At 55.9% G+C, this 26,124-nt stretch overlaps 2 protein-coding genes across 10 annotated transcripts in view; both read left to right on the forward strand.

Annotated features, from left to right (window-relative positions):
- LOC105065391 (beta-galactosidase-1-like protein 2) overlaps positions 1–17,167 on the forward strand; it is a 33,393-nt gene extending 16,226 nt beyond the window's left edge. For 5 of the 9 annotated variants that reach the window (XM_045513273.2, XM_074357217.1, XM_074357220.1 and 2 more), the window contains exons 8-21: positions 204–285; positions 1,169–1,233; positions 7,074–7,158; positions 7,738–7,875; positions 8,490–8,597; positions 9,194–9,300; positions 12,591–12,737; positions 13,497–13,568; positions 14,087–14,174; positions 14,876–14,963; positions 15,285–15,396; positions 16,036–16,152; positions 16,257–16,320; positions 16,632–16,916. In XM_045513273.2, the coding sequence (XP_045369229.2) occupies positions 204–285; positions 1,169–1,233; positions 7,074–7,158; positions 7,738–7,875; positions 8,490–8,597; positions 9,194–9,300; positions 12,591–12,737; positions 13,497–13,568; positions 14,087–14,174; positions 14,876–14,963; positions 15,285–15,396; positions 16,036–16,152; positions 16,257–16,320; positions 16,632–16,816 (1,458 nt within the window). In that variant the 3' untranslated portion in view covers positions 16,817–16,916. The other 4 variants (XM_074357216.1, XM_074357219.1, XM_074357218.1 and 1 more) reach the window with 4 other exon arrangements.
- Positions 17,168–17,283: 116 nt separating this feature from the next.
- Positions 17,284–26,124, forward strand: part of LOC105065399 (beta-galactosidase-1-like protein 3) — a 33,966-nt gene continuing 25,125 nt past the window's right edge. Inside the window, exons 1-3 of the mRNA XM_074357223.1 lie at positions 17,284–23,720; positions 24,429–24,560; positions 24,665–24,910. Coding sequence (XP_074213324.1) covers positions 23,542–23,720; positions 24,429–24,560; positions 24,665–24,910 — 557 coding nt within the window. The 5' untranslated portion in view covers positions 17,284–23,541. The remainder of the gene's footprint in view (positions 23,721–24,428; positions 24,561–24,664; positions 24,911–26,124) is intronic.

Below are 26,124 nucleotides of genomic sequence, written 5' to 3' on the forward strand. Positions count from 1 at the left end.
TCTCTCTGCAACTCTGAGCGTTGTCTCTATGAGCACTTTCCTCTTCCCAAAGAGTGCCTTTTCTGTTCTCCTTGTCCCAGGTATACTGCTAACAAATTCTTGCAGCTTTTGTTCAGCTGAAAATGAAAAGAGCCATTGCTCTTCCCAGGGAGGCACCGTCCCCTGGGCCTTGGCCAGTCACTGACCTTCCGACTTCTCCGCAGGCCCTGGTGACAAGAGGGGTCAAGACGCTGCTCATGACCGCGGATACTGGACAGGACCTGACGGGAGGCCACGTAAAGAACGGTACCATGCTGGGGCCGCCCGCCCGCCTTCTCTGCCAGTTGGGTGTGAGGCAGAAGAGGGTCCCTGAAGCCTCGACGTCCCCTTTCCTGGGGATGGCCTGGCGGTGGGGCTTCCAGGCAAAGCTGACTCGGGAGCCAGTCTTCTCCCTGACACCCCCACCCCCCCAGCCGCTGCCCCTGAGTGCTGGCCGCCTGCTCCTTCCTCCTCGGTCCTGGCTTGGGCCGGGCCGGGACAGAGCAAGCCGTATGGTCAGGCCTGAGCTTGAAAGGGATGCAGAGGGAGGGTCCTGCCCTGGCCCCAGGCCCAGGCACTCATCGCGTGAATGAGACAGAGACTCAAAGCAGGGAAGAGACTCAAACTCAGTAGAGCAGCCGGGGAGGCAGGGTGAGTCCGCAGGAACAGGAAGGTCTTGTGCAGACGGAGCAGAGGACGTGCCTTTGGAATCTTTAACCCAGGCCATTCTGTCGGCATTTTGTCCCCTGCTGGTCTCTCCCCAGGCTCGTTGGTGGCCTTCCACTGTGTGTGGGGCGAGACAGAAGTGTGTTCTGCACATGAAGCCAGGAAGCCTCTGGTCAGGGCTGGGCCTGACACCCTCCTCTCCCTGGGCTCAGCCACTTCATTTGGCTCCTGTTTATTCATCAGCACAAAGTGGTTTATTCCAACTGCCTTTCTTGTTCCCTGGGTCACTCACTGTGAATGCCAGGTGAACAGGTGTGCTTGAAAGGCTCTGCGTGGTGCCCACATGGGCACAGACGCGGGCCCCACCTTCGCTGGCCGTGGCTGCACGGTGTTACCATGACCACCTGTGAGCAGGCCCGTGGGTGGTGCTGGCGGAGGCCCGGCTCCCCAGCCGCTGGACACGCAGTCTCTCCTCCCCCTGCAGTGCTGGCCACCCTCCACCTGAGGAGCATAAACAAGGCCACGTATGAAACGCTCTCTTCCTTTCAGGTAAGGGCTGTTCAGAGAGGGAGGCGTTTTGATTCTCGCTCGTGCTCGGACCTCTGAGCTCATGTGCTGGGGGAATTCTCAGTAGTGATTCGTTCAGTTAAAACTGGGATCTGTTGTGCACTTGAAATGCCTGCTATCGGTGGTTCTAGGTGCAGTTAAATCAAAGTCACGTGCCCATGGTGCCTGGCCCCCAGCCCCGTAGAAAGACACAGATAAAGCACAGTGATGGGGCAGCGTCCGCGGGAGTCCTCCCAGCGGTCTGGGCTGTGCCTGCACACGGTGTGGGAGCGTTAGCATTACCTGAATGTAGGGGGAGAACAGAGCTTTCGGGCCCCCTAGTTTGTTTTTGCGTTTTTCTACCAAAGAGAATCCTGTCCAAACTGGGCAAGGTAGAGCCTACACAGTTAAGGAGAGCTAGGGCTGAACTAGATGGGAAATCAGACGTAGATGCTGCGGAAGAAAGGATTGATGGACTTGAAGACAGCACAGTGGGATTCATCCATCTGAAGAGAAAAAGAGAAAAAGAACGAAGACAGCTTACGGGGCTTGTGGACAGGTCAATATGTGCTTTATAAGGGTTACAGAAGGAGAAGAGAGAGAGAAAGGGGCAGAAAGCTCACTTACCAAAATAATGGCTGAAAACTCCCTACCCTGTGTAGAGAAGCAGACACCCACACCCAGGAGGCCCGGGGGTCCTAAGCAAGAGGAGCCCAAAGGAACCTGCAGCAGGACACGTGGTAATGGACGTGGCAGAATTTACATACAAGGAGATAATTGTAGGAGCAGCAAGAGGAAGACAACTCGTTACACGCCAGGGGGCCCACAAAAGACTGTCAGCAGTTTCAAGCAGAAACCTTGAGCGATTTTCAGCAGAAGGCGGTGGGATGCTATGTTCAAAGTGCTAAAAGGGAAAAAAAGCCCTGCCAACCAAGGGTACTATACCTGGCAAGGCTGTCATTCAGAATTGAGGGGAGGGTAAGTAGTTTTCCAGACAAACCAAAGCTAAAGGGATTTAGCACCACTAGACCAGCCTTAGAGAAAGTGTTAACGTGAGTTCTTCAAGCTGAAGTGAAAAAATCCTAATCAGTAACAGGGAAACGTGGAAGTATAAAACCCACTGGTAAAAGTCAGTGTCTAGTCAAGTTCAGAATATTCTAATGTAGTGGTGGTGGGTCAGTCACTTACAGCTCTAGTGTGGAGGTTAGAAGACAAAGCTATTAATAACAGCTATAAGCACAGTAATTTGTTAATTGATGCACAAGGTGAAAGATGTAAATTGTGATGTCAAAACATAGAACGCAGGGACGGGAGAAAAACGTAGAGCCTCAGAATGTGTTTGAAGTTGTTACTAGTGAGATAACCGTTGTAAGTGTGGGATGGGTTATGTGAGCCTCACAGTAACCACGGAGCAAAACCCTGCTGTGGACACACAGAAGATGAAGAGAGAAGACTCACAGCAAACCAGTATGGAAAGTCGTCAGATCTCTCTCACACACACACACACACACACAAGAGCCAGAGAGTCAGAGAGAAACAAAAGAATCACAGAACAATCAGAAAACAACAAAATGGCGACAGTAAGTTCACACTTATCCATAATTACTTTAAATGTAAATGCATTCAGTTCTTCAATCGAAATGCATAGAGTGGCTGAGTGGATTAAAAAAAATAAGACCCAACTGTATGTTTCCTAAAAGAGACTCATCTCTGCTCTAAGGACACGTAGAGACTGAAACTGAACGGGTGGAAAAAGATGGACTCAAGTGGAAGCCAAAAGAAGCAGGGGTAGCTATACTCACAGGAGACAAAAGGGACTTCAAGATGTCTGCATCAAGAGTCGCGGAAGGTCTTTATATGACGACAAAAGGGCCAGCTCGTCAAGAGAACGTAACAGCTGTGCACGTTCGTGCACCCCACGGAGGAGCACCCAGATGCATGAAGCGCATTAGCCGGTCTGAAGAGAGGCAGACCGGAGCACAGTCCTAGCGGGGACTTCAGCGCCCCAGTTTCAGTCATGGACGGGTTATCCAGACACATGATAAATACGGAAACACTGGACTTAAGTTATACGTTAGGCCAGATGGACCTAATAGGCGTATACAGAAGTCCAGCCGACAGCAGCAGAAGGCACAGCCGTGTCAAGTGCATGTGGAATTTTCTCCAGGATGCGTCATATGCTAGGCCGTGGAGTAAGTCTTAATATGTTTAAGAAGATTCAAATTATCTCGAGCATCTCTTCCAACCACAGTGGTGTGAAACTGGAAATCCGTTACAGGAAGAAAACTGGAAAGTTCACAAATATGCGGACATTAAACAACATGCTCCTGAGCAACCAATGGGTCAAAGAAGAAATCAAAAGGGAAATAAAAATATCTTGAGACAAATGAAAATGGAAACAACAAACCCAAACTTCGGCCTGTTTTAAGAAGGCATTATTTCTATAAACGTCACTCTTAGAACTGCCTTTGCCGCATCCCATAAGTACTCAGTGGTGGAAAACTGAAAGCATTTCCTCCAAGATCAGAACAAGACAAGGATGCCCACTCTTGCCACTTTCATTCATCGCAGGACTAGAAGTCGTAACTAGAGAAGTAAGGCTGAAAAAAGAAACAAAAGGCACCCAAATTGGAAAGAAAGAAAGAAAACTGTTTGCAGGTGACATGATATTATACGTAGAAAACCCTGAAAAACCACCAAAAACTGTTGGAACTAACAAAAGATTTTAGTAAAATTACAGGATACAAAATTAATATACAAAAACCACTTGTATTTTTTTTTACAGTAAAACAAATTATCAGAATGAGAAGTTGAGAAAACAATCCCATTTATAGATTCAGTGCAATTCCTATCAGAAGTCCAATGGCATTTTCCACAGAAACAGAAAAAACACATTGTGAAGTTTGTATTGCACCACAAAAGACCCCGAACAGCCAAAGCGATCGTAAGAGGGTCACGGCTGGAGGCACCACATGCTCTGGTTTCAAACTGTTACAAACGTGGGACTCAGAGCAGTACCGTATTGGCATACAACCAGCCAGATGGACGGAACGGAATGGAGAGTCCAGAAATAAACCTGTGCCCTTACGGGCAATTAATTTTCAATAGAGGTGCTAAGAATGTACAGCGGGGAAAGGACAGTCTGTAAAAAATGGCTTGGAAGAGCTGGATATCCACATGCAATAGGATGCAAACTGGAGCTCTGTCTTCCTCCAGAAACAACTCAAAGTGGATTAAGGACTTGAACGTGAGGCTTGAAACCCTAACCCTCCTAGAAAATATGAAGAGCTAACTAAACGCCTTGACAGCAGTCTCGCTGAAGGTTTTGAATTTGACGCCCAGAGCCAAGGCCGCAAAGGCAGAAGTAAACACATAGGGCTAATTAGACTAAAGCAGCTAAGGGAACCAGCGACGGGAGGGGAGGCCGCCTGCGGAGCGGGGCTGATGAGAGCCTAACGCCCAAGCTAGGCAAGGAGCTCGCACAACTCGGCAGCAGAAAACGAAGGACCTGCTTTAAAGGTGGGCAAAGGTCCTGAATAGACATTTTCCCAAAGAAGACATGTAAGTGTCCAACAGGTGCAGGAACAGGTGCTCCACACCCCCGATCGCCGGGGAAATGCGAGTCAGAACCACGTGAGCCATCGCCTCACACCTGTCAGGATGTCTGGTCCAACTCCCATTCCCCAGGGGAATCAGAAGGTGAGGACCTGCAGGAACCTAGGGAGTTCTGAGTGCTGGCCCGTGTCTGTCGCGGTGGGCGCGCCAGAGCTACGAGGCCCCTGAGTGGTCGTCTGGCCAGCACCGCCCTTCCGGGAACACTGGTGCACTCACAGTCGTAGAGCTTCCTGCCCCTTCATTTTGCTGACCAGTAACACTACTGTAAGTGCGTTTGGTGTTTTGAAGTTCACAGGGTATTAATATGTTGGAGCACTGTGTCCACTTGCAGTCATAAACACCATTTACTACCTTGGTAAAAATTTTTGTTTAGAAGACGGGAGATAGCGTGTTGGGGAGGGTGTGGAGAAAAGGGAGCCCTGCGGCACTGTTGGGGGGAATGTAAACTGGTGCACTCACCATGGAAACAGTATGGAGGTTCATCAGGAAATTAAAAACAGAACCACCCTACGACCCAGCAGTCCTATTCCTAGGTGTGCAGGAAGGAAATCAGGTTACCATCCTGAAGAGGGATCTGTGCTCCCAGGTTCATAGCAGCCGCATTCACAGTGGCCAAGGCGTGGGGACAACCCAAGTGTGTAAGGACGGATGAATGGACAAAGAAAATGTGATATGTGCATAAAATGGAATACATTCAGTCTTAAAAAAGAAGGAAAGCCGTCATTGGTGACAACACGGATGGAACTGGAGAACATTATGCAAGTGAGATAAGCCAGACGATGTAAGACATATAACAGTTATGGTGTCACTCAGACGCGGAATTCAGAAAACCAGAGCAAACCGTGGACTCATACCACAGGGTGGAGGAGCGGTTGCCAGAGGCTGGGGTCACCGAGGGGCGGAGAGAGAGGGTGGCGGAGGTTCAGACTTCCACCTTCAAGGTGTGTGCTGAGCGTCCTGACATACAGCTGATGACCAGAGCCGCTGACACTCTTACTAAAGTGCACGTTGGTACAAAAAAGGTAAAAGAAGGAACTGGGGGTGAATCTCTCGCGAAGGGGAGACCCGTGTGGTGGCATCTTCAGAAGTCTGGAGTGTCTTCCTGTGGAAGGGAAGTCCTTCCAGTGCTGGAGCTCAGAACAGCGTCGGCGGCGAGTGACAGAGCACACACTGGCTCAGCATGTGGGCTGTGCTTTCTGACGGTCTGCGTTCCCCAGAAACGGAATGCACTGCCTCTCGTGGTGATGGCTCCCTCCCTCATCCCGCAAGAGCCAAAGGTGGCTGCAGGGGCCCTGCTTGGAGTCTGCGGTGCCTGCCTGGGGTGGGGAGTGGCCGGCTGGAATCCTCCAGGGAAAGCCCTGTCTGATGTGAGGACCTGTGATCTGGGAATTCTGTGAGGCTGAGCGTGCGTGGAACACACAGCTTCCATATGATTAGCCTTTATTAAAAAGGTGAGAACGTCATTTTGGGAACTTAGTAGACTATTTAAAAATGTTAAACATGCAGAGTGTCAGGCAGAAATGCATACAGCGTCAAACCACGTGCTCTGTGGTGGATAAAGTTGGCAGTGCTTTTTTCCCCCTTTCACTTTCTTTGAAGCATTCAGCAGCTTGGGCACGGACGTGGATGCTGCGGGGGGCTGGGTGCCAGGGCCCCGGCATTGGAGCTGCCGGTGATGAGAGCAGAAACCCGGAGGAGGCGCGGACTCAGAGCTAGGAGTGCAGTTGGGAGGCGAACTGACCGGGGTCCAAGCCTGAGTAGAGAGGCTTGCAAATCCCAGAGGCTCAGGAAGGTGAAGGCACCGGTGACACAGGGATGGAAAGAGAGCATGGAGACGGGAAACGTGCGGGGGCTCTGGCATCCAGGAATTCGCATTTGATGGGACCCAGCATTTGGGCAGTGGTTTGCTGGACATTTTTAGTGCTTTCTCTGGGTCAGGCACTTCCTTACTCGACCTCTGCCCTGGTGGGCCGAGGGGCGAGGAGGGTCTCGTTCTGGAAAGGGAAGCGTGGCCATGCTGCTGATTTTACCTGGGCCCGAGCCAGTGAAACCACGAGCAGACCAGCGAGACCCGGAGCAGGACGTGAGCTGGGCAGCAGAAGGGGGGCTGTGCAGGGGTGTTCTGAGCCGTGGGGGGTGAGGACAGGAGCCTGCGGCGGTGCCCTCAGGTGTGATCGGGACGCCTGACCGCACCGGACTGGGCTGAGCTGGCACTCCTGTTTTCCCAGGGCCCCAGCCCCGTGCTGATGACCGTGTACACCGCAAGCGCCCCGGACGGGTGGGGCGCTCTCCGTCACAGCCTGGACCCACATCGTGAGTGCTCCGTGGCTCCTTTCTCAGGAGAGAACGTGACGCACATGGCACCCGCCTGCTTTCCCCGCTGGTTAGAGTACTTGTGCAATGGGGGACGCGGCTGCCGGCTGTTGCAGCTTTCTGGGTGTCAGTGTGGCCAGATAGCCCCCTGGAGACATCTGTGCAGGTAAAATGACGACGTAGGAGTGGGCGCCCTACAGTCCCCGGGATTAGCCAGGTCTCCAGCATGGCGGTATTTTGTTGAGGCTGGTAAAATACTTCGAGTGAGTCGTTCTGAGAGGCAGGGCCCTTCAAGGACAACATGTTAGGTGGAGCGTAATGTTATCTGGCCCCAGATGACCGGCCCTGTCCTTCCTGGGCGAGTGACGGAGATCATGAAAGTGTGGCTGAAGGTACATCTTCCTGGTGCCACGCCTTCAGGTCGGGCACCCTGAGAACCACTCAGAAACCCTGAGCTGGACATACGTTTGCATAAGACAAGGGCGCACAGACAGGCATTCAGTAGCGCAGTTTCAGGATCCCCAGGGGGAATTCCTGTCCGCCAACATGAACCCCCTCGCTTCTTCCTGCCGCGCACAGTGGTCATGAGAGATGCCCGTGAGATGCTCGCCTTCAGGTTCTCCCTCAACTTCTACATGTTTCACGGCGGCACCAACTTTGGCTTCATGGGTGGATCTGCTCCCCTGCACAATTACCTCTCCACGGTCACCAGCTATGGCAAGTCCTGGCCCCCTGCAGCTGCCTGTCTTTTCATCTTTAGCTCCTGGTGGGGGTGGAGGGTTAGACCTTTGTTTCTTTCAACAGAACTGGAGGTGATCCACAACCAGAAGCCAGGCTGTGGGACTTTGCAGGCAGGGAACTCGCCAGCTTAGCCTGACACTCTGCCCTGCAAACCCTTGCTCGTAGGGGGCTCCCCGCAGAACCCGCTTCTTGGCACTCTTGATACCCTGGGTGGTGGGCGTTGATTCCTGGAGCTCCCTGAGTCTGCAGCTCTTCTGAGACACCCAGGGGAGCGTGAAGGGTGAAGAAAGAAAGAGGTTCAGTTGGAAATTGAACGGGAGGGGAAACCACTGGATCCGAGTGTCTTGGGCTGTCAGCCGGACTTGCTACCTCCAGGGACTGATGCCTTTGCCTCTGGTTGAAGCCCTTGGAAAGCATGGCGGAGTCACCTGGTTAAGATTAGCTGGGATTTGGCATTTTCTAGTCTAATGCTCAGAGGTTCCTCCCACTGCAGAGCTGCCGTATGAAGAATTAAGTGTCACCCTTCACCCCTTCCTCTGCTGGAGCTGGGGCTTTCTAGGGGAAAATGACAGATTGCTTTATTTTTTCAGACTATGGGGCACTGCTGACAGAGGATGGAGATTATACACCCGAGTATGTTACATTTCAGGAGCTTTTCCGCTCTGTTACGGTACCCAGCCACAACCTCAGTCCGAATGGTAACTCAGCCCCCGCGTGGTCTCTGTGCTATGAAGAGGGGAGGGGATGGGTAGAGATGTCCTCCCTGGGCGGGTCAGGGGGACGTCCAGTCTGCCCCAGTGTGTTTTATCACCAGGCGCTGGGGATTCAGGTCTGCGTGAGGCATGGGACCCGCCCTCTAGCCCTCACCTCCAGGGTCACGTTGCTCAGTTGGGGCTGGACGTCAGAATCCTGCAGAACTTCTAAAAACCAGAGGCACCAGGCTCTTCCCAGAGCTGCTGGACAAGTGTGCCTTGGTTGAAATGGGGAGAAGAGGGCAGAATCTGTGCACTTGTATTTTCCCCCTGGACTTTGGGAGATTGGGATGGGCAGGCAGGGTGGAGGACCACTGGTCCAGAGGAGGGAGCGATGTCCCTCTTCCATCTCCCAGACAGCAGGGCACCTGCTCAGAGCCTGTGGCGCAACTGCGGCCTGCCCTCTGACTCTCCCTGACACGGGCAGGCAGGCCTTGGGACCGGCCCTTCGTTCTTGGCTGTGGGATGGCAGAGGGCTTGGGCCCTGGAGTCGGGTTGGGGTAGGATCCTGGAAGGGCTCCACCTCCTGTTTTTCATTGCAGAGGTCCACAGGCCCCCGCAACCAGAGTCTCGACCTAGGGTTGTGTATAAGCCAGTGGCAGCAACATACTACATGTCACTGTGGGACGCCCTGCCTTACCTGGATGAGGTGAGAGTCCCCTGGGTGTCGAACTGTGGGATGGGTGGTGACAGGGGAGAGGCTTCGCTCAAAGAACAGGGAGCAACTCACTGGGAACAGAAAGAGACTTTGAGGTTTCAGTTCCTCCTAATTTCACAGTTCAGGATAAGAAGCCTAGATTCAGAATTCAGAATAAGGAAATTTGAACCTGAAGAACACTGCAAACATCGCAGGGTCCTGGGGACGCTCCCTTGCACAGCCGCCTCAGCCTCCTGGGGACGACTGGGATGGAGCCCAGGGCCTGGGTCCAGGGCACGCGTTTCTGTGCGCTCATCCTGGTAGAGGGACTCTTCCTTCAGACTCGCTGCGAAGCTCAGTCCATGAAGCGAGGTTGAGTCGGAGGCAGTTTCCTCCCCGCTGCGGGGCAGCCGTCCCTCATCTGGGACGGTCCACGTGCCACTTTGGACTCTCCCTGAGGACCCAGAGGGGCACAGGTTGAAGCCACTGGTCTAGAGGAAACCGCAGAGTCATTCACACAACACTACTAAACTGTAGTGTCTCAGAACCGCCTTTCTGGGAAGTTGCCCTCGTCTGGGCGGTGGGAGAGCTGAGTGGAGGAGAGGTGGGGTCAGAGGGCCTGGAGGAGGGGCCAGGGCAGCCAGCATCGTCAGGGCGGATTGGAGCCACACTGGGTTTGGTCCTTGCTCAGTGTTTACCTGAGGGAGGCCATGTAACCTCATTCTACCTACGTTTCCTCACCTGTAGGATGAGGCTGATAATCAGGATAGCTGTGTAAATTAAACAGCAAGAAGTAAGTGCTCAGTGTGTGCAGTCTGTTCTTACAGAGATGCAGCCAGAAAGCTGACGGCCACCAGACCCGAGAGCGTGTCCACCTGCGGTGACTTTGAGATCCCAGGGATGAGCAGGAGCTAGTGAGGGGACAGCAGGGTGGAGGGGCAGGGGGAGCTGGTGCACCATGGTCACCGCTCGGCAGGCACGGAAGAAACTGCAGGGAGGCCTGGGGGGAAGCCTGTGCGGCCACAGCGGCAGGGAGCCAGCCTGGTGCTAGGGGCCTTTGTGGTCTCGTCTTCAACTTTTTCTTATGGAATTTTGAAAACATGCCCCAAAGCAGACAGAACAGTGGTGGACCCCGTGTGCTCCACACCCAGCCTCCACTTGATCGCTATCTGGCCAGTCTTTTTCATTTACACCCTTTCTCCCCCAACCCTCCACTCTTTACAAGATTATTTTAAAGCAGATTCCAGACATCATACAGTTCAGCTGTAAACAGTTCAATATATGTCTCAAAAGATAAGGACTCTTTTTCAGAAACACAACCAAATCAGTATCACCCCTGACGGGGACGGTGGTGGCGACTGTAAGGACCCTTGGCATCAGTGTCTCCAGGGACGTGTTCACCACTGACGCCCTGGAAGAAGAATTCTGACGAGCAGTGTCTGTCCGTTCCTGGGGTGCAGATGCCCCACTGCAGCCAGCTGAGGCTGCCGACGGGATGCGTGAAAGCCAGAGCTGGGAAGGGACGGGTCCGCTTGGCCCCCCGAGCTGGTGCACCACACACCCCGTGGTCAGATGCCCTCACTGTCTCGTCAGTTTTGAGCCTCGGTTTGTCTGTCTCAGGAGCTGATTTAGGTCAGTCACATGCTGCTTTCAGTTAAGTCTCTGAAGTCATTCTGGGCTCATTAGTCCCCGCGTGTCTGGGGACGGGTGCTTACACTCCCTGCATTTTCTGTGAACTGATAGAGATGCTTGGTGAGATGGGAGTTGGGTGTGGTCTTCTCTGTTCAACTGTTTGCAGCTCTGCTCCATCGGTGGTGCTGCTGGACTGCTTGTGGGCACACCGAGGCACCGAGTGGCTGGCTGTTTCTGTTTCCGTGATGCGTCAGTGGAGTCAGGCCCCGGTCTGTTCATTATGCATTTTCCCGTCACCTTCTGCCTAGTGGTTTCAGCAGCTTTGAGGACACCTGCCTGCACCCAGTGTCTCGGTGGGGCTTGCAGAGTGGCACCGTCTGCCTGTCGTCCCTTCTGCATTTACTCACCTGCCGGCCACGCCGAAGGGCGTTTCCTTCACCGGCTGTCTTGGTACCTTGATGCAGAACAGTCAGGACAGAGCTCGAGTGCTTTCGTGTAGCAGGATGGTAACCGGTGTATTCTCGGATAGTCTCTGAAGAAAGCCAGGGAGCTGTTTTGACTCTGCCGCTCTTTGTTTGATGATAAACTCACACATTTTAACACATTCAACGTGTTTCTGCCCCAAGGCAGCCGTTCTTCTTGATGCTGACACTGTCCCACTTCAGACCAGCGGGTGCTCCTTTAAGTTGGCTCCCGTCCTCTTGACACGACACCAGGAGCTTCTGGTCTTCTTTGCGCTTTGGTTCCTAGGAGTTGCAGGTGGTGTGGTGCCACCGGCTTGGAGCCGTCTGCTTCTCTAAGGAGTTCTGAAGGGCCGTGTTTTTGTGCTGAGAAATTGGAACGTTTCTCTGAAAGCTGTGGGAAGCTATTTTAAAGCAGGATGGGGATCAGCTGACCCTCTCGCATTTCAGGATTCCCTGGCCGCCAGATGGGGATGGATTAGAGCGGGACCAGGCTCCGGCCCTGAGACCAGGCAGAAGTCTGCAGATGTTGAGCCGGGATCATGGGTGGGGAGGAGGGTCCGTGAAGCAGGTGCCAACGGCAGACTCTGAGGAGGTGGTGGCCGGAGGAGGAGGTGTGGAGGACGAGGGAGAGGGAAGACACTGGCCAAACTTCCACTTTCTGGATGGGTGTTGGTGTTGCTGTTTGAGGAGGAAAAAGAGTGGGATGGGTAAGTGCTGGGATAGGAACATCGACGGACCCTCAGACGCAGGATCCCAGGGGGCAGGAGGGTCCACGGACGTGGAGAGTCAGCGCCGTCTGAGTGGTCCGTGTGTGATCGTCCTCAGCCAGACTGGGCACAGGGTGACTCTCTCAGCTGGGAAAGGGAGGAGAGGGGGCCGAGGGTGGGCAGAAGCTGGCCCCTGGGCTGGGGCTGTGCAGCCCATCGTGAACTGCTGAGCACATTCAAAACATCCTTCCACTTTCTTGACTCCAGCTTCTCCGTCTAAAAAACAAGAATGCATCACTGGCTGGCACGTGCAGAGAAACACGAGAAACGTGGAAATTAAAGAGGGCAGTTTACCATTACACACACCCCATTTCTTCACTCTTGTGCTCGAGACGCTCGGGGTTTCTCCTCTGGGGAGGCGGGTTTCAGCGGGAGTTTCTAAAATTTTCCTCTCCAGCCCGAACCTTTAGCCCAGGTTTTGCTCCTGTTTCTGCCGCAGCCCACCCTGTCTGCCAAGCCCGTCTCCATGGAGAAGCTCTCCGTGAACCAGGGGAGTGGGCAGTCGTCCGGGTACATACTTTATGAGACCGCCATCTCCAGCGGAGGCCTCCTCACCTCAAGGGGTCATGTTCAAGATCGGGGTCAGGTAGGGGACGGCGGGGGGTCCCAGCTGCACTTCTCTGCTGGTAAAACCCCGTGGTGTTGCTGAATGTTCAAACGGTAGTCAGATCTCTTTCTGACCTTCAGAAAGTCGTCCCTGTTTCCTCACTTCTGTCCCTCCATGACACGTTTTGTACATAGGCTCCTGCTCTCCTCGGTGTCAGGAGTGTGGACGTCCCCGGGAGGGGCCTCGCTGAGCCCTTACTGGTGCTGACGGGCTCCTCGGAGGAGACCTGGGGGAGCTTCAGAAGCCCCCGTGCACGTGGGCAGCGACCCGGGACATTGCATGTCACACTGCAGTTTTTAGAGAACTGAATGAGCAGAGCCGGCTGGCACTCATTACAGATAAAGCTAAGATATTTATCACAAGCAAGGGCCGCCCTGAGAAGGTAATGACGTTGAAAGGACATCTGATGGACAAGCCGCAGAGCTGAGGCTGGGGCCGCCCTGTCTCTCAGCGTCCTTGTTGTTCTCCGCCCCCTTCCTCTCCTTCCCAGCAGGCCTGGCACCTGTCCCCGCCCGCCTCCGCCTGCAGGGGCCCCGGCCCCGTCTGGTCTCAGGGCCTTTCTCACTGGCCTCCCGGCTGAGCCGCTTGGGATGCGCTCACTTCTGTAAACCCGTGGCCGCTGGAGCCTTCTGGGGACCAGAGCAGCCACCTTCCCCAGAGCCTGCCCTCCACTGAGCTTTTCCCAGGCCCCCACCCTTTCCCTGCAGGGACCTAACAAGGCTCCCCTTTCCTCGGCAGGTGTTCCTGGATAACCTGTACATAGGAGTCCTGGACCACGCCAGCACCGAGCTGACTCTCCCCAGGAGAAGCGTATGTAGTCCGGGGTTAATAGACCAACAGCCCCAGCGCCCGCCTAGGCCCTGGGCTTGGCCTTGAGCATGGCCTGGCCTGTGTGAGGCCGTCCCACTCTGCTGACCTCGGACTCACTGCGTGGGGCCCAGCGAGGGGAAGCAGTGCGTATCTCTAAGGTGCGGGTTCGTGGCCCTAGGCGACCCGAACTTCTCCACATGGGATGTTTGTTGCTCAGAAGACTCTGGGTTGGTCACCAGCCTCAAAAGGATCTCTAGTAAAATATCCTGACTTCTTGAAGGCACAGAAGCAGGGGGCGGGGCAGTGGGGGGCGCAGGGGGCGGGGCACAGAATCAGGGGGCGGGGCAGTGGGGGGCGCAGGGGCTGAGGGGCTTGCTTGACCCAGAGCTGGAGGTCTCGGGGTTCTGAGGGTGCTCTCTGTCAGTCACCCTGCCTGCGACCTTGTCCTAGTCCTGGGGAGCCTCAGAGTCCACAGAAGAGGGGCTGAGTGGCCCCTCTGGCTGCTCTGTCTCCGGCAGGACTACGAGGGCTCCCAGATGTTGCGAATCCTGGTGGAGAACCAAGGCCGACTCGCCTATGGGCCTGACATCAACAAGGAGAGAAAAGGTGGGCCCAGACGAGATGCTTGAGACGTGCAGGACCAGATTCTTGCTGCTCTCACCCTGGGCGAGGGTGGCTGCGTCCAGGTTCACTGCTTGGAAGAAAGGGCTCTTTGGGCCTGTGAGACCCCTGTGCATAGAAGCTTTGACAAAGTCCTGCTTTGATGGGAAAGGATGATAGTGGCCTTTCTCCAAGGTCCCCCCGAGGGTGTTCTCCAATTACCAACCAGTGTGCTGCCTTTCCTGTTTCAGAGTGTTTTGAAGAAGGCTGCAGAAATGCCCTTGGAGAGTAAGGTGGTCAGAGTCCCTCCCTAGGAACTTTGATTTTCCTTCTCTGGAACCCATGCCTGTGTCCTGGCCTCCCCTGGCCTCCCCCTGGCCTCCCCCGGCCTCCCCCAGCCTCTCCGGGCCTCCCCTGGGCTGCCCTGTGTCACATGCACCTTCCTTCTCTCCCTCCATGTGCTTTGACCTGCCCCAGAGTTCAAGTTAGCTGAACCACTATGCTGGCCAGACCTGCAGGAAGTGCAGTGACTTCTGCTGTTAATGTGGGAGATACAGGTGCCACTCTGAGAGGTGTCTGTGGGCACCTGAGAAGGAAGAATGTTTGTAGGATTTTGCAGAGACGCCCGTCCTCCTCTGGGGGAACCGCAGCCCGGTCACATCTCTGCGTCCTTGCCTTCCTCATGGCCTCTGTCCTCTCTTCGGCAGGTTTAACTGGGGACATCTATCTGAACAAGTCTCCACTGAGAAAGTTTAAAATCTATAGCCTGGAGATGAAGCCCAAGTTCATACAAAGGTGGGCGCCAGACCCCGGACTCAAGGAGACTGATCAGAGCGGGGGACACTGAGACAGAAAGGAGCCCGGATGCCCAGACGGACCCCCCTCGGTTTGCAGATAAGACATGGAGACCGAGAGCACGGGAGGCTCCCAGGTTTCACAGCTGTCCGGGCAGAGCGGGGACACCCCCACTCCCCAGCCCGGGTCTGCTGCTTCCTCACCGTGCCACGGACCTTGAGCAGGCTGCGCTGGCGGGGACCCGGGCTGGGAGGGCAGGGAGGAGACAAACCTCGTTGTGAAGAAGGGCGTGAACTTTCCACTGGGCTGATTCTCCCTTAGGGACCTTCCGAACATCTGGAAACCAGCCTTATTCCAACCTCGGGGCCCGGCCTTCTTCCTCGGTCTCCTGAGGGTTGGTGATCATCCCAGAGACACCTTCATAAAGATGCAGGCCAGTATGCCTATCTCTGCCGTGTCCCCACACAACCTTCCACCCCAAAAGGCCCTTTAGGAGAGCTCCTCGTGTGTGGGCCCTGCCCCGTGCAAGGAAACCTGGGCTCCCAGAGACCCCACACCCCACAGCCGCCTGGGAGGCTGCCCCTGCCCTGGTGTTGACGAGGCTGGGGACGGACGCCCAGCAGATGTGACAGAGGTGCCTGCCCCTTGTTCTCTGGGGACACGGTGGAGTCCACTGCATGAGGAATTCAGTGAGCAGGGTCCACTGGTCTCCAGACATAGCTGAGACAAGCTACTGAGATGCTTAGCTCACTGCCTGCAGTGGGATGTTGTGGAAGAGAGTCTAATTGCCACACCTGAAATCCTGCTACCCGATGATAAACGTGCTGGTGGTAAAGGGAAGTACCTTCCCGGACTTGGGGCGGATATGGGGAGGTACCTTCGGCCTGGAGGCTGAGCCCAGGCCAGGGGCAGTAGCACCGACCTCCCCAGGCCGCCGACCACCTGGGCCGCCCTTGGTGACCCCTCCCGTGTGAGAGCAGCTCTGACTGTGCTGGTGTGTTGTGGTGTCTGAGCGGGTGTGTGTGCACATCTAGCACTCAGAGCTGGAACCCTCCTTTCCAATCTTTCTCAGGACTGGACAAAAGGGGTCATATTCATCAATGGACAGAACCTGGGGCGCTACTGGAATATAGGGCCCCAGGAAACCCTTTACCTTCCAGGACCCTGGCTGCAGCCTGGAGCGAATGAGGTGACCTTCCCTGTCACCCCTCCCACCTGCCAGTCCCCTCACTGGGGCTCCGCCTGGCCTCGGGGCAGACCCTGGGCTCACGGCCACCTCACTTCTTCCGACAGATCGTGGTGTTCGAGGAGTGGAAGTCTGCCCTTGTGATCCAGTTCACAGACAGCCCGCAGCTAGGTAGGCTGTCCTGGAGGGACTGTAAGCATCCCAGACGCTGAAGCCTTTAGGGTCTTCCCGGTCAGGACAGAGACAAAGGAGGCAGCGTGTCCACCGCTCCTAGGTGGTGGCCGGCGTCCTCCTACCCCTCCGTCGTGGGGACCCAGACTAGCCTGCCCTCCAGCATCTGGGACCAGCTCCCTTGGCCTCCTTCCCTCCCAGACTGCCCTCTGCACCCTGACCGAGGTGTACACCGAGGGCCCGGCACCCCCACTCCTGGCCTTTCCTGAAACTTTCCCACTTTCTCCCGCTGCCGCGGCTGATCATCTCAGGGCACGTTTCCTGGGACTCTCCCCGCTGCCATGGGCAGAGGATGCAGGGCCCGGCCCCACCAGGCACATACGCTCTGTTTTGCCAGGTGGGTGCCTGGGATCCCTGCACCCAGCCTCCCACCCTCCTCTTGTCAGGAGCAGGATCCAGATATGCTTCCGGGGAGTCACCGCACCCCTTTCGTTAGAGTCTCCGTGGGACTGACAGGCCACCTTTCCTCCCCGCCTGCAGCAGTTCCTCTCTCTGGGGATGGGCTTAGGGTGCACGGTCGGCAGTCTGCCTTTCTTTGCCAGGATACTGAGTCTTGAGGGAGCGGCGTGGAGGAGGAAGAGACTGAGCTGAGTCATCTGGATGGTGGGGCTGTGGGGCCCACCTGTGCTGACAGCTGCCAGTGGGAGCCACCCTGGATCCCCTGTTCATCGTGAGCCCTGTGCTGGGCCTGAGGTCCACTTCCTAACCCGCCAGGATGGTCCTGCCTTGGCGTGACTTAGCTCCCTGTTTCTGATGCTGACAACAAAATAAACCTGTTCCACGCAAACCCTTTGTCGTATTGCAATAACAGGCTGTTTGACCAGGGAATAAAGTGTGGAGAAAGTGAGACGATGCTCCGAGCGCTCGGCCCACAAGTGTGGCTGTGGAGCAGGGGCTCTTCCAGGGTGTCGAGTGAAGTGTAGCAGCTAAGTCAGGAATTGACAGGCAGTTCGTATGTGCTTTGTCTCCCTTTTGCCCTGCATTTCCGTTCCACCACTGCTTTTCCACACTCTGGCGGAAACCCTGCTTTCCCTGTCGGTGCCTCTCCGTGTGGCCACTCCCCACTCCCAGTCCCGCCTCTGGTACCTGACCCGCAGCTCTGGTCTGTGTGCCCCGGGTCCTCGGAGCCGCAGCCTGGTCAAATCAGCCCGGAGCTCACTTTTCCAGCCACCGGAGTTCCAGCTTGGTGTAGACAGCCCTGGGGTCAACTGACTGGCCTCAGGGAGCTGGGGAGAGGGTCGCCACGGAGGTGAGCTGGCACTGGTGGAGGCCGCCAAGACCAGAGAGGCCCGCTCCACCCATCACTGCTTCTCTCAGGCGAAGCCCGACCAGGAGACTCCAGAGCCAAGCAGGGTCAGGCGTGTCCCATGTCCCCGCCTGTCAGCTCACGTGCGTCAGCCTGCGTGTGCACGGCGGCCACCTGGAGGGCCTCAAACCATGGACGGCTGGGCCCCATCCCCAGAAGTCATGGCTCGGTAGGTCTAGGGAGGGGCTGAGGCCTCACGTTCCTGCAGGCTCCTAGGTGATGCCCGCTTGGCTGGTCTGAGGAGCTCGCTTTGCGGGTTTTGGTCCTGGTGCAGGAGCTCAGCCACAGCACGACTCCTCTCCAGGCCACATAACTCTGGGTGGGGCCCCCTGTGCTTCATCGCATGTTGAGCAGCACCCTCAGTCTCTCCTCACTAGAGGCCACTGGCACAACCCTCCCTACCCTGGTTGTAAAGCCAGAAATGTTCCCGGACCCCAGTGGACCTCCTCTGGGGGTCAGAATCCCTGCAGGTGAGAGCCTGGGCTGCAGAGCACACTGGGTTCTCCCGGTCAGAACTGCTGCTTTCCTGCCCGTTAGGGAGGCATGGTCCACCCTCTACAAATAAAAGGCAGCGGTGACAGAACTGGGGAAATCCTTCCAGACGACTGTCAGTGGTTCTGTTTTTCTTCAGTGTAATCCTAGCTCTGAGTGATGGAAACTGCTTGTTACTTCTGTTTTTCTGTCTGCACTGCTTTTAAAACAGTCTAATATCCCCACACATACATGGATCCCTAGGGTAAGTTGGGGTGAACGTCACCAGCGCTGTTCCCTTTACATCTGCAAGCAAGCAGACGCGGTGGCTGGAAGGGTGCTGCTGGTGTCAGGCCTCGGTCCCCGACTTCGTGATCCCGCAGAGCCCCAGGGAGAGAGGAGGTGCTGGGCCAGACGCGAGCCCTCAGCGCGTCCTCGTTCTGCTGCTGGAGGAGCCTTGGGCGTGGCTCAGCGTTTTCTCCTGGTAACCGAAGCTAGTGCCTCAGGCAGAGTGTCGGGCTAATTGTACACAAAGGATAGGAGGCGACTTCTCCACCCACGAGGGCTGGAGTAGGAATAGTTGTCCTTCAACTTGTGTCTTTAGGGTTTATCACTGTGTGAGGCTTGGAGGTGATGCTGAGAGACGCAGAATTCAGTTGCATCGAGCATTTCCACCTGGTGTCTGCCAGAAATCCCAGCAGGAGGGCGGGGTGTTTGTTGTATCAAAAGTGGATTTCGTTTCTGTTTTTCCAGAAGCAGGTTGAAGAAGCTGGGGGCTGACAGAATTCTGTGCTCTCCCCCTGGATCGTGTAAGGGTCCTTGTGCTGCAGGAAAGATTTCAGTCCACAAGCTCTCTGCCCTTCTGACCGTGGGAACCCAGACCTGTCTGGGAGAGTGCGAAATTTTGGAATCTGTGAGGAGCTTAACTGGTTTCTAGAAGCCCTTCCCCTTTCTCCTTTTTTTTTGGGGGGGGGGTGGGGGGCAACCTAAATTTATACAGAAAGTGTGATTCGTTGTGACGCATGTGTGGAAGGAGAGAAGGGTAATCAGCTCAGGTCCGGGAAGGTCCTTGTGTTTGTCACCCTCCGGGGACTTGCGGTCCTTCAGACGACACCCCCTGGAGGGCCACCCCAACAGCCATTCCAGACCCTCCCCTCCACCTGAAGTCCAGCCAGTGGCAACTCGCCGTTCCAGACCTGCCCACCAACGGGCACTGGCCCGCCAGGAGAAGCTGAGGGGCAGCCCCCGGTTCTCAAGAGACCACGACGCTGACCCGAGAGAGAAGCCTGCATTCTGGAGACAGGGGTGGTGCGGACATCACCTCCCCATCCGAGCGCTGTCCTCCGAAAGCATTTTGGCAGCTGTTAGCCAGGGACAAGGGGACGGACCCTCCAAGGCTGCGCAGCCAAGACCAGAAGGAAGGCTCCTTGGGGCCACGGGACAGGCTGCTGTGCCTCTGAGCTCAGTCACAGGCCGGTACCAAGGGCCCCTCCTTTAAAAGCAGGGCATGCCCTCTGCTTATTCTGTTCACGGAAACCCAGGGGAAGGAATATGGAGGCCAGGCCTTGTGGAAAGACGAGACTGTCACACAACAGGCTCAGTCCTGGAACAGAACCTGTGAGGACATCACTTCTGCTTTGGGGGCAGGAAGCAGGAACAACTGCTTTAGGCCATCGTGCTTCACGGCCGGAACCTAAGACCCTCCGGCCATCTGTGGACGACAGCTCGTTCGAGGGCGATCCTAGAGGAGGAGGCTGAGCCACCACTGTCCTGGAGATCAGCAGCCCTCATGGCCGCCCCGCCTCAGTCCCTCCCTGCGGCAAACTGCCAGGCCCCGGGGTCGTGCTGACCCCTCCTCCCCTGGCCCCCGCGGCCCACCCCCAGCGTGTTCCAGCCGTTTCATCCACCTCGTTTCCCTGTGGACTGAGCCCACGCCCCTCCTGCTCTGACCTGGAGTCTTCCTTTTCTCTTCCCCACCCTTCACATGGCAGCAACAGGGGCATTTTAGGAACCCAGCTCTGTTCAAGTCAGGCCCATGTTAAAACCTGTCAGTGGCTTTCTGTTGTATTCCAAGTACAGTCCCACGACGTCCTGGGCCCTGGGACTCTGCCTGGTTTGGATTCCATCAGACTGCCTAATGCATCACTGGGTTGAAGTCTTGCCTATGACATTTGACACCTGAAAAGGCAGCCCAGTTCCCCGGGGGACCATCCCACAGAACGTGGTGGCCTTCTGCCCCCGTGCTGAGTGCCAGGCGGTGCTCCCGGCCACAGAGCACGGGCTGCGGCACCTGCACGCCGACCCGCAGACCAGCACCGAAGTCTTAACTGTGACCGAGGGCTGGACACCGAAGGCCTCTCTGTGGAAACACACTCACAGTCACTGAGTCTGTGCTGCACATCGCGTGGCACGAGGCTGTGCACAGAACAACCCACGGTGGAGGAGCAGAGGTGTCGGGACTGACAAAGCCAATCAGCCAACCTTCACCGCTATTAACGCCGTCGCCGGAAATGACTGGGATGCTCAGAACACCGTCTCCTAGTGCGCACGGGACCCACTGCCTCTGCAGTGACGACCTGAGTGGGGTGAGCTGGCCTGGCCGTCTGCAGTTGTTTACGAATGGCGCACACCTCCCCGCCTGTCCTTGGCTGAGCTCCAAGGCACCCAGAGCTCAGGGGAGGGGAACTACAGTAATCTGACGAGGAACAGAACATTCCTCTGCCTTTCTTTCCAGCACAGTACCCACCTCTGCTTTCTTCCTGTTGTCTTGTAACCTCCGCAGACAGATGAATACTGATCACTGTGTACTTTCTGAACTTGCTTTGACCCCAGGAGATGGTCTGACAGAGCCAAGACACCAGGAAAGATCTGAACTCGTACGGTGACCTCCTTCGGCGGTCCCAGGGCCACCCTCTTCGGCCTGCAGAGGTCACTTGTAATGGCTGCAGAGTGACCGTGGGACTCCTTGCTTTGGAACAAGAAGGCAGATAGACTGGCCTGTCCCCAAGGGGGGTGATGGACCTCACCTGGGGGCACATGTGGCTAGAATGCAGAAGGCATGGGGCGGGGGTGGGGAGGCAAGGAGGAGTGAAAGGCGCTCTGGCCCAGGCCTGGCACAAGCAGCTCCACGCAGCCCCCGCCGCCATCCTGACTCAGCTCGAGAGCTCCTCGTGCTGCTGGCCGCGCCCCCCCCCCCCATCTGTTCCAGACCAGATGCCTCACCCCAGAGGAGCGGCGTGCCTGTGCTGGGCGCCAGTCAGAGCTGCTGGGGTAGTGGTTATGGCTCGTGATCCCCAAGGACCCGGCTGTGGACTGACGGGGGTGACTCTGGGTGGCCCTGGATGCTCCAACCTGCCCCTTGTCTACTAGCTGAGTGGAGACTGGATGGGTGAGCTTGCATTAGTCAGTGTCAGCTGCGTCTTTCCTTCCTGAGGAGGTCACTTCTTCAACCAGGGAACCTCCACTGTTAACACAGACACGAAGCTGCTTCCGCCCTCCAGCCCTGTAAACACCAGGGCACTAGAGGGTGGGGCCGGCACCCTGACCCCCCGGCTTAAGCACTGGGGTAGGAGGAGCCTGGGGGGACTGCGTGAGTTCTACCCCCTTGCTGCTTGTAAGTCTGTTCCCAGTGACACCTGCTGTGTATCTGCCCCATGTGGCCCCCGTGGTGCATGCTGGGGGCCCTTTGTGTGGCACTCCCCGATACCCACCCTTCCACTCCTCCTGGTGTAGGAAGCTAGGTTTCGTTGTGGAATCTACACTTTAGGAAGGATAACCCGACCTGTTACGTGGAGCACGACTCTGCTTTATCTGGGCCGATCATGGTGATGTTCTGTTTGTCAGGGACTGGTTTGGAGGTGGGCTGTGGTCCTGCTCTGAACTAGGAGACGCAAGGGACATCTCGCCCTCAAAAGAGACATGAGAACAGACGTGGATGCTGGTGTCGCCAACTCTGGAACCGCTGTGGCCCCGCCGTGCCGAGAGGGGGCTGCAGGGGAGGAGTCTGCTCCCCAAGGGCAGCAGGGAGAGGGGATGGGATCGCTGCTCACCTGGGTCAATCCCAGGTGTACATGTTATGAAGCTTTTGTTTAATTTTCTCCTGTTAATTTGTCTCATGTTAATTTAATTCTTAGATCAGCCAGAAAAGCCTTGCAGGATAGGAGAAAATTTCTTCCTCTTCAATAATTTTATTGAGATGTTTTAGAACAATGTTGGAAGATCTTAAAATCCCATAGTTTCAAGCAATGCAAACATTGCAGACGATACGTTCCTGACTCCAGCTGGCATCACCGCTAACAGGGAGGGTCACAGTGTGGGTGTCTGGCTGTGCTAGCAGACTGTGACTGATGTTGGAGGGTGAGTAACTCCGGTGTATTCGCAGTCCTCTGGCTCCCTTTATGGTTGGACACCCTGAGGCTCGCCCACCCCCTACTCAGTCAGAGTTGGACAGGACCAGTGTTCCTGGTGGTCTCGCTTCATAGTCCCTACACCAGGGGCTGCAAGGGTGCGGGGGGCCAGGGAGTGACATGTGGTCACTGTGTTGCACAGCTGGCTACCTGGCTGGACAGCATTCCTGCTCGAAGGCCGTTTTAAGACACAGCACAATGCTAGTTTGTGTAACAATGCAAATGATACTTGCTGACTTCAATTCAGCCTCTGCTGTGGTGAAGTTGAAACTAAAGACTGCTGCTCAAGTGTATACATGACTTAAAGAGATTTGATTATCCACCCACAGCATTTAGATCAGAGAACTTATTCTCTACAAGGGTTAAGACTCAGCACGAGGGATGTTGTTGTCTTGGTCTCCTCTTGGAGGCTGCCGGGATCAGTGGTCGCCCACCAAGGCCATGAAACCACAGTCAGTGCCTGACTCCCGCCGTGGGGCAGCGAGGCCCCGGCGAGAAAGTCTTAAAGGGCCATCCTGGCAATGACACCCTCAGTTCTCCGTGTTGTTTACCTGTTTTATGTATAGTGGTGAGTATCTGCAAATCTCCATTTATCCCTTCTCCCTTCCTCCCCTCTCCATAACCATACATTTGTTTTCTGTGTCAGTGAGTCTGTTTCTGTTTCGTAAATAAGATTGTGTCATTTTTCAGCACTTCTCATCATATTGAACTATTTCACCGTGTGTCTGGAACCAAAGAGGGTTCTCACTAAAGTTGCTGAACCGGTCGAATCAAACCTTCCTGGCTTGGCTCTCGGGTGCATGTGTGAGCTCAGCTGTCCTCCTTTCCTCCCACTCCTCCCCGCCTTTCCATCCCGATTGGCTGATGACACAGTTTCAGAAAATCAAGGTCCGGGGTGATAACCCAGGATCCTCCCGCCACACTTCCCCCAGCTGAAAGACATCTGTGCAGAGTGGCGGTTCCAAGACCCCAGGTTGGATGCAGGGCTCTGCTTCTCTCACTGTGCAGAGCCTGCCTCTGTGCCTCGGTCTCTGGATCCCCGCACAGCGCACACCTGAGTCTGCAGCCCTGGGGTCCGGGCAGCAGAGAGGCGACGGGAGCAGCGTGGGACGTGGGCTCCTGGGCCTGGCGGTGATGGGTCCCCCACCGCGCTTCAGGTGAAGGTCCCTCGGGTCACTGGCCCATCAGCCCTTCCAGGCATGGGCTGCCTCTGGCCCATCCTGAGTTCCTCATCACTGCCTCCTCCACCCACTCTGTGCTCTGTGTCCCAGCTGGTCTCCCACAGGCATTTACTGCCCTGGGACATTCCCAGGGCAAGGGCCACTTGGGCCTGGGACACCCTCCTGTACCCTCACATCTGCCAAGATTCTCCTCATCCACTCCCCTTCCAAGCCCCCTCTCCACCGGCACTGGCTTCTGCCCCTTCCTTACCCGCCTGGGAGGGTGTGTCCATTGTCTTTGAGGGAGGGTCAGGCTGTGGTGCAGAGAGGTGCTCCTGCCCCAGACCCTGCGTCCTTCCAGGACCTGGTGGATGAAGTGCCTCCATCTTTCACGGAGCCCCTGTCCCCTCCCGTTCCCTGCGCAGGACTCCTCCCCAGCTCCCAGCCTGGTCATGTTCCCGCTCTAGGCTTTTAGGACTGAAGGTCCACCCCCAGCTGTCCATCCATACTGTGGTGGGCTGGGGCCAGCCCTGGTGGTGCAGGGGCCCTCGGTGGAGCCAGCAGAGCCTCAGGCTTGCTGCCCACTGGTTCAGCCCAGAGACCTCCCTGTGATGCCAGCTGCCTCTCCCCTGCCTCAGAGCTGCTCTCGGGCCCCAGAGCTCCACCCAGGCCTTCCTGTGTCACTGTTCATTTCTCTCTTTCCAGCCCCCATCTTGCCTGGAGAAGAATCCTGTGCATCTTTTTCCTGCCATTTATCTCATCAGGTTTCGCTCCTCGGATAAAATATACAGATAAATTTATATTTGGAAAAGAACCGCTGACGTCATCCAAGCCAAGGTCGGCCAGAGTGGGGAGGGAGGGACCTCTCTCCTTTCTGGGAGGACAGAACTTCAGACGTACATGCAGATCGTGGCCACTAACACATCTTCTCTCTCCGGTAGGGCTTCCACAGTCCCCTTCTTTCCCGCTGTCAGATTTAACTGGTCTCACCTGACCCCCCTGGAGCTGAAGGACCGGTCTGTAGGACTTCAGGCAGAAGAGGGAGTTGGGAGGAATCCGTACTTCACGCTGGAGGGTCATGAGTTCCTCATCTTTGGGGGCTCCATCCACTACTTCCGGGTGCCCCGCGAGTACTGGAGGGACCGCCTGCTGAAGCTGAGGGCCTGCGGCTTCAACACTGTCACCACGTGAGTGCGGCCCCTTGGCCCTCCGAGACGTTGCTACCCCACAGGGCTCCAGCACCTGGGCCCGGGTCCAGAGCCCCTGATTTGGGGAGGCCCGCATGTGCCTTGTACACTTAAGTGTCACTTACGTCTCCCAGTTAGTTTGCTGTGGTCTAAGCCGTGGTTCACGGGAGAAACAGAAAAGGAGCAGGGCGTCCCCCAGGAACCTCTCTGAAGGGGGAGTCACGTGCCCCTTAGGAGGACTCAGTTTTATAACAGATGCTCAAAGTATACTGACTGTTAAATACATGGCATTTTAAAACAACTTTTATTTATGTATCTGGTTGTGAACGTGTAGAGGAGTAATTGGAGAACAAAAAAATGACCGTGTAAGGAAACATCAGGGCCGGTAAAGCAAAGTTCAGTGGTGAAAGGGAATGAAGACTGTGGCGTAATGACTAGGAGTCAGGTGGACCTGGTCCTCAGCCCCAGCACTGCCTCCAGCCATCACATCCAGGGCCCTGTAAAGGGGAAGGATAATTGCCCCATACAGCTGTACTGATGGTTAAATGAGATAAAACCTTTGTCTTACTTCGGTGAACCATGCCTGTCACCGTGCTTGGCCTCTGTGTACCCAGCTACAGTGGCAAAAAGGAATGCAGATCCAGTTTAGTCAACCCAAAGAATCTGAACGTGGGTTTACCGTATTTCACGTGATTGTGTCTGGTGACAAAAATGACATATTTAGGGTGTACTGATGGCTAGGCATTTTCTAAGCACTTTGATGACATCGCTGAAGCCCCACACCTGTCCTGGGCATGGATGGTGTGACCCCCATGGGGAGCTGAAGCACAGAGCACTCTGTCGGCTGGTCCAGGGTCAGCATCTCCTTGAGGCCTGACCGTGTGAGTGGGTGAGGCCGTCCCTAAGTCACCTGCAGCAGAGGCTCCTGCCTGTGCACGGCCCGCCAGTCAAGTGCAAAGCACGCCCAAAGCAACAGCCATATTTGAATGAGGCAGCTCACCCTGGCTGAACATGTGCACAGTGTTTACACACAGCGGGGGGTGGGGGGCAGTGACCTGGCCCGCCCGCAGCAGCCCCGCGTGGTGAGGAGTGTCACTGCCTTCTGGAGGTGCGGACTCTCAGGCATGTTCCCTCGTGCCCCGTCAGGAACAGCAGGGCTGTGCCCAGGGCCCTGCTGCCTGTCATGACCCTGGCCTGTGCGGGGCGTCGAGGGT

The sequence above is a fragment of the Camelus bactrianus genome, chromosome 33 (genome assembly GCF_048773025.1).
Source record: "Camelus bactrianus isolate YW-2024 breed Bactrian camel chromosome 33, ASM4877302v1, whole genome shotgun sequence".
In the NCBI taxonomy this organism is placed as follows: Eukaryota; Metazoa; Chordata; class Mammalia; order Artiodactyla; family Camelidae; genus Camelus; species Camelus bactrianus.